General features: G+C 41.6%; 1 protein-coding gene across 3 annotated transcripts in view; it reads right to left on the bottom strand.

Annotated features, from left to right (window-relative positions):
• The window catches only part of MPPED1 (metallophosphoesterase domain containing 1), a 65702-nt gene continuing 58736 nt past the window's right edge, over positions 1–6966 (bottom strand). For all 3 annotated transcript variants that reach the window (XM_084306243.1, XM_084306244.1, XM_084306242.1), the window contains exons 6-7: positions 4021–4134; positions 1–413 (exon numbers count right to left, since the gene is read on the bottom strand). In XM_084306243.1, the coding sequence (XP_084162369.1) occupies positions 295–413; positions 4021–4134 (233 nt within the window). In that variant the 3' untranslated portion in view covers positions 1–294. The remainder of the gene's footprint in view (positions 414–4020; positions 4135–6966) is intronic.

Below are 6966 nucleotides of genomic sequence, written 5' to 3'. Positions count from 1 at the left end.
AATGTATGGTATATACAAAAGTCCCTACTTGAGAGATATATATATGTATATATACGTGGAATGCATTCACTTTGCTGTGTTCACAAATATTTTAATGGCGATATGTCTTTAATCTGTTTCTGCCACCAAAATGCCTGTGTTCATCTTCCATTTCTGTCACTTGAATTTATCTGTGAAGAGATAGCAGGAAAAAAAGAAGGTTTTTGCTTTGTTGAATAGTTCCTTATTGGGATTCTCAGCCAGCAATATAAAGTTGCTAATGTGTTGGGCACAACATTAAATCCTTTATTATAATCATGTGTTCCTTGGAGTAGGTAAGTCAATAACTATAGGTGGATTTAGTGGCTGGTAATTCACAGTGCACACAGATGCATTCACGTAGGTAGTAGTTCCATCAGCCATGACACCATAACCTATGAAGAAAGTAAAGCTCTGGTTACTATTATTATTCACTCTTTATTAATGGCTTTTTATTATTTACCTTTACCATTACCTTTATCGTACAACAACGAGTGTCACATATATTACTTGGAATGCATTTAAAATTCTTCTTAATGCAAAATGTGAAGGTCTCCAGGACGAATACCATCTTTTTCCCACAGTAAAATATTCTGCTATCTTTTAAATCATATAAAACCAAAATTGACCCTCCCTGGTTAGTGGCTACAATCTCTGGCAGCCCGCTCCCCAGACCTCCTTAGAAACACTAATATTCTTCTTTGCAAAACTTTTTGCTTAAAACCTTCTCAGTTTTTGAAGAGATGTGAAGAGAGAGCTTAGAAAATTTCAACACTAAAAAAATGTCTGTATGTCATTTAGATTTGCAGTCATCAATGCACCAGTGTTTGAGCTATTTTCCTTTTTCCACCTTTTTTTTCTCTGTGCTATGTTGTACATCTGTTAAGAAACCAATGAAGAAAAAAGATGACATGACTAAGGGGAGGGTGTGTGCATGTGCACCAGGTTGGGATTTGAAGGAACCACTTCCCATGTGTTTGAACTCGCTAACCAATTTCAACCAGACTTGACGGAAAGACTCTAAAATGCCTGCCCAGGCAGAGAAAAAAGACTTTAGTCATGCATTCTCTGATGGACAAGGTGCATTCACATCCTAAGATACTGTAACTTTTACATGGGAGAAAACACCTCCTGAATGTCTTACTTGTGGGGGAAGTCATTAACTACATCTGATGTGTGGGTAGGCACCCAAGCCAAACAATTCCAGAGCTAAATCTGCAGGAAATCAAACTTCCAGTTCTAAGTTTTGTAGAAATACAGTGAAATGATGTTTGAAAAAGTGAAGAAAAAGCCCTTTAACTGCCATGGTGTTATGAAAAATTAGACACGCTCTCCACTGTCAAAATCTTTTCATGAATGACTAGGAAAAAAACATGAGCTTGATTACACTAAAACTAAAAGCTTAATGTTGGACACTCAAATTGAAATAAATGCAAGTATTATGCTGAATATGAAGAAATGCAGTCACAATCTGAAACACATACATGATTTTGGAGAAATCACCTGGTGGAAAGCTTTTGTACTACAATTCAGTCTTATCATTAATGTAGTTAACAGAGAAACATATTCATTGCTATGCTGAGTTAAAGCTATTCATATCCTAGGTACCTAGGATCCCAGGTTTTCCAAGTGTAATTTCATGTCTTACAGAAGCATTGTTACTTGCAGAATTTACGAACAAGAAACCAGCAGCCAAACAGCTTTATTTTTCATTCCTTAAAATACCCTGAATAATGCAGGGTCTCTTGGACTCCCCATAGAAAAAACACACTATAGTTAGTAAGTAGGGAGGGAAGAGAACTCTGTCAGGTTCCTGTCACATACATTTCTTTAAATCATGTGCTGTTTGCCACAGAACAATTGTTCTATGTAAAACACAAACTGCACCGAGGACAGCCCGCTTTGCTGCTGGGACTGTCTCCTCAGCTACATGTTTGCAGAGAACAAAATCAGCTTGCTAATGCATTCTTTTTGCTGAAAGATTCATCATGCTACAGTTTTCACTCTTCCCCTACTGCCAAGCACTGGCTGAAATTGGCACAGCAGTATTTTAGCTGGAATCCCTGCCATGCTGCTTGTCACCACCAAGGTTGAAAGGCCATGTGTAGAGGTATTTTTTGGCAGATGCAGAAGTGCAGAGGGAGAATAGGGAAGAAACATCTCATCTAAGCATCTCATCCTCATGGATGTTCAGTAAACGACTGCTGCAGATGTAGCTATACTCAGTCAGGGGAGGAACTCATCTGTTCAAATCATGCATTCTCTCTCTACAAAGAACAGCTTTGTTTGCACAGCCTGTCTGCAATGGGAATTCTCCTCTGCAGAGATTTAGCATCCCACCGCAGAATAGGCTATGCAGCTCCCCATTTGTTTTCTCTAAATTATGATAGTTTACAAGAAGAGTACCTTGTTTCTGTGTTCTGATACCTTTGGTGCCAACTGTATTAATTCACACGATTTACCATTCCGTGGAGGTGCCATTCTTTTCCCTTGGGAGCCAAAGCTGGGCTTGGTCTTAGCAGATGTGATTTTGTTTACCTGCCTGAAGCTTCATGGCTCACTAACTGTTTGCTTACATCCCCTGCAACTCACTTGGCCTACAATTTCTAAAAAGACAATGAGTTTGAACTGTATTCACCAGCTCTCTTGTACAAATTCTCAAAGTCTGTTGCAACACAAAAATGTTAGGAAAAAGTACTGCCTATGCACTGTTTGTTTACTCCGTGCTTTTAACAGCACTTTGGACATTACCTACACATTAATAAGTCACCACAGATGAGATACACAAGGAGAATGGACTTCATCCCTACCCTCTGAAATAAAGATACAAATGTCTTCACTGATTTTACAGCAGCACACTTCTAACCAATGTCACCCTTAACTTAGCAGTGTGAAAACAGCAAGTCAGAGTGGGATTTTTTAGGAAGGGTGATGGTTCTTCATAGAAACAGAAGGATATGAGTGACAGCTACTCCATTTTTTCCATTTGTTCATTTCTACACTGCTGAGAACCCACAGATATCCTACATCAAAGTCTGGAGCAGTCCCAGAAGCAGAAAGCTGGCAGTTGTAGAGCACCTCTTCCTGCCAGTAAGTTAACATTGCCAAGAACTAAGCGGCTGATAATACATGCTTACATGCTGATGGGTACATTTCTGCAGAGCCCAGTGTTTTCTCTTGGTGGGGGCATGCTTGAAGTCTTGCTGCCATGGAATGCATATGGGAGAGACATCTCTGTAGCTGACAGTGTCTACCTTTCCCTTCACCTGGAGATGAACTCCTACAGTCCCTGACTTCAGTAGATCACATTTGTCACCATTTACTGAATTATGTGAAGGGGACTCATTTTTTCCAATTAAAACTCAAATAGTCAAGAGAACTGCCTTGTTTTGTCTGGCTACAAAATGTTTCCCCTGACAAAGCAAATAAATACATGGATAAGCATCTTGCACTTCTACGCATGTTGGAAGTGACATCCCTCTTGATTTTACATAGGCACTGACAAGGAGAGACAACCTTCATTGTCCAATCTTAAAAATTAAGCCCCAGAAGCACCCCCCAAATCATTCTCACCCATTAGAAAAAAGAAAGAAACACAAAACAAACGAACAAACACCCAAAAAGAGAAACTGAGACACAAAGAGCTTACAAGAATTATCCTAAATCAAAGAGATTCAGCAGGGGAAAATACAATCCATCAATTCTAATATTTAGTCCCTTTCTGCAACTACTGGACTTGTGTTATTTTAAAATTTACAGTAATCCTCACTGTGATGGAAGCATTACCCTACTTTATAGATGTAGAAACTAAAAGAGAAGCTGAAATACAAATATTGAAAGGCAAATATCAGCCAATTTCATCTGTATATATGCAGCTAAATAAGTATCTGAATTCCAGAAGTGCTTCAGTTCAAACATTCAATTTTAAAAATACTGGTTAAAGCAGACAGCTTCTGTGGTTGTGGTTTTTAAGTATATATACAGAAAGAAATGTTTTCTAACCTTCATGGATGTGTCCAAAAACATGAAGCCTTGGCTGTACCCGTCTCTGGACTGTGTTCAGCAGCTCAACACATCCTACCCGTTGCATTTTCTTAGGTACCCAGTCTAGGAAACCTTTGGAAAAGAAAGGAAAGCTTTAAAAGAAGACGTTATCTGCAAAGCTGTACTGCTGTAACATTCAAAAATATTTCTGAGATTTAATGTCACATAACTTCTCATAAGCAGTCATAGAAAAACAGGCATGGAAAAAAATCGTGTTTGCCTTGGTAAGTAGAAGAGGAAACAAGGAAAAATAATTGAAGAAAAACTTAAAAGCCCATCTGAAGAAACAGAACTATGGTAACTCTTGCCAATAATTTTTCAAGTGAAAAAATCACTGCATTTTAAGCATTTTTGCACTACTGTTAGCAGGAAAAGTCAATGATTTATTCATTCTTCTTCCTTTAAGAAACGGAGGATTAAAGAGCAAGACTCCAAAGCAAGTCTCTGAAATTAAGCATCTAATTCAACACTTAGCTGTTTAAATCTAGCCCTGGGATGTAGTTATTAAAACTGAACACTTTAATTGATGTAATGGAATTTGTGTGGCTAATGACAAAACTGTATTTTTATCACATCGAATCTTACATTAGTGGAACCGAGGTGAGGAACCCACAGTGTATTTAAAAACAGTATCCTCGAGTAGACCTGGCTTAAAGGCTTCAAACAGCCGGGGAAACTCAGCCCTTCTGCAGCAGATATGCTTTAAGTGCTATATTTACTCACATAGATCCATACAAAAATGCACTTTTTATGAATATAGACAGAAATGCACACCAACTTGCTTCTGAGTCCAAAAGCATGCAGCAGGGGGATGCTTACTGCCAACTGAAGTGTGGTGTTTTCTTCACAGTAGTATAAGAAGGATGTTGTATTAGATGCTTTGGATTAACCGATCTTGTTTCCTTTATGTTGTTCTGCCATTTTCATCAGGCTCAAATTTGGAAACGTAAAAGATACAATTATTCTGTTTTGTAACTAGCTAGACCACTTATCCTCAGAGTACTCAGCCTCCTGACCTGGAAGTCTGAGATAAGGAGCAGAAGAAACCCCCTTGTTTAGGGGCATCTCCCTGAACTTGTTTCCAGTTCATGTGGAAACTGTTAAGAGACCTACTGCTCCACCTGGACTGTCATGAGTCCATGGGGCCAGACCGGAGCTGGTGGATGCAATTGCTGGGCTGCTTTCCATCATCTATCAGTGGTCTTGGTCATCTGAGAGGTCCTGGATGACTGGAGACTTGCTAATGTGATGCCCATCTATAACAAGGGTTGTAAGGAGGAACCAGGGAGCTACAGGCCCGTCAGCCTGACCTTGGTGCCAGGAAAGGTGATGGAACAGATCATCTTGAATGCATCACGCAATGTATGTGGGACTACTGGGGGATCAGACACAGCCAGAATGGATTCTTGAAAGGCAAGTCCTGCCTGACCAACTTCGTCTCCTTCTACGACCAGGTGACCCACATGGTGGATGAGGTAAACGCTGTTCATGTAATCTACCCAGATTTCAGCAAGACCTTTGACACGGTCTCCCATGGTAATCTCCTGGAGAAGCTGGCAGCCCATGGCTTGGACAGGTACACTCTTAGCTGGGTTAAAAACTGGCTGGATGGCTGGGCCCAAAGGGTGGTGGTGAACAGAATGAAATCTAGCTAGCAACCGGCCACCAGTGGTGTTCCCCAGGGGTTAGTGTTGGGGCCCATCCTCTTCAGTAGCTTTACTGATGATTTGGATGAGGGAATTGAGTGCACCCGCAGTAAGTTTGAAGACAACACCAAGTTGGGGGTAAGTGTCAATCTGCCGAAGGTAGCAAGACCCTGCAGAAAGACCTGGACAGGTTGGATTGATGGGCAGAGGCAGATGGGATGAGGTTCAACATGGTTAAGTGCCAGGTCCTGCACTTTGGCCACAACAACCCCATGCAGCGCTACAGGCTTGTGGCAGAGTAGATCAAAAGCTGTGCAGAGGAAAAGGATATGGGGGTGTTGGTCAATGCTCACCTGAACATGAGCTGGCAGTTTGCTCAGGTGGCCAAGAAGGCCAACGGCATCCTGTCTTGTATCAGGAATAGTGTAGCCAGGAGGACCAGGGAGGTGATTGTCCCCCTGTACTCTGCTCTGGTGAGGTCGCACCTCAAGTACTGTGCTCAGTTTGGGGTCCCTCAGTACAAGAAGGACATCAAGGTCTTGGGGCATGTCCAGAGAAGGGCTATGAAGCTGGTGAAGGGCCTGGAACACAAGTCCTGTGAGGAGTGGCTGAGGGAACTGGGGTTGTTTAGTCTGGAGAAGAGGAGGCTCAGGGGAGACCTTATTGCTCTCTACAGCTGCCTGAAAGGAAGGTGTGGGGTACTGGGGGTCAGCCTCTTCTCACAGGTAACTAGCAATAGGACTAGATGGAATGGCTTCAAGTTACACCAGGGGAGTTTTACGTTAGAAATGGGGAGACATTTCTTCTCAGAAGGAGTAGTCGGGCACTGGCATGGGTTGCCTAGGGAAGAGGTGGAGTCACTGTCCCTGGGGGTGTTCAAGGAAAGGTTGGATGTGGTGCTTAGGGACAAGGTTTAGTGGGTGACATTGGTAGTAGGGGGATGGTTGGACCAAATGATCTTGGAGGTCTTTTCCAACCTTAATGATTCTAGGATTCTAGGATTCTGTGTGTTCTGGTACTCTCACTGTGCCTGTCATAGCTCTGCATCCCTGACTTAGATTGCTGCAATGATTGTTGCAAGAATATATTGTACATTTGAAAAAACTGTAGTCAGCCAGAGAGGTCTGGACCTACTTTTCATGTGTTTTCTTTTCAGATTCACTCAAGCATGGCTAAGTAGCAGCTAACCAACTGGCTTAAAAGACCAAAAGAGTGGTATTCAAGCTCTTGGAAATGCTCTCAGGTTTATTAGAGTTTC

The sequence above is a fragment of the Netta rufina genome, assembly GCF_964035555.1.
Source record: "Netta rufina genome assembly, chromosome: 1".
In the NCBI taxonomy this organism is placed as follows: Eukaryota; Metazoa; Chordata; class Aves; order Anseriformes; family Anatidae; genus Netta; species Netta rufina.
This window is presented reverse-complemented; position numbering and strand designations above follow the sequence as displayed.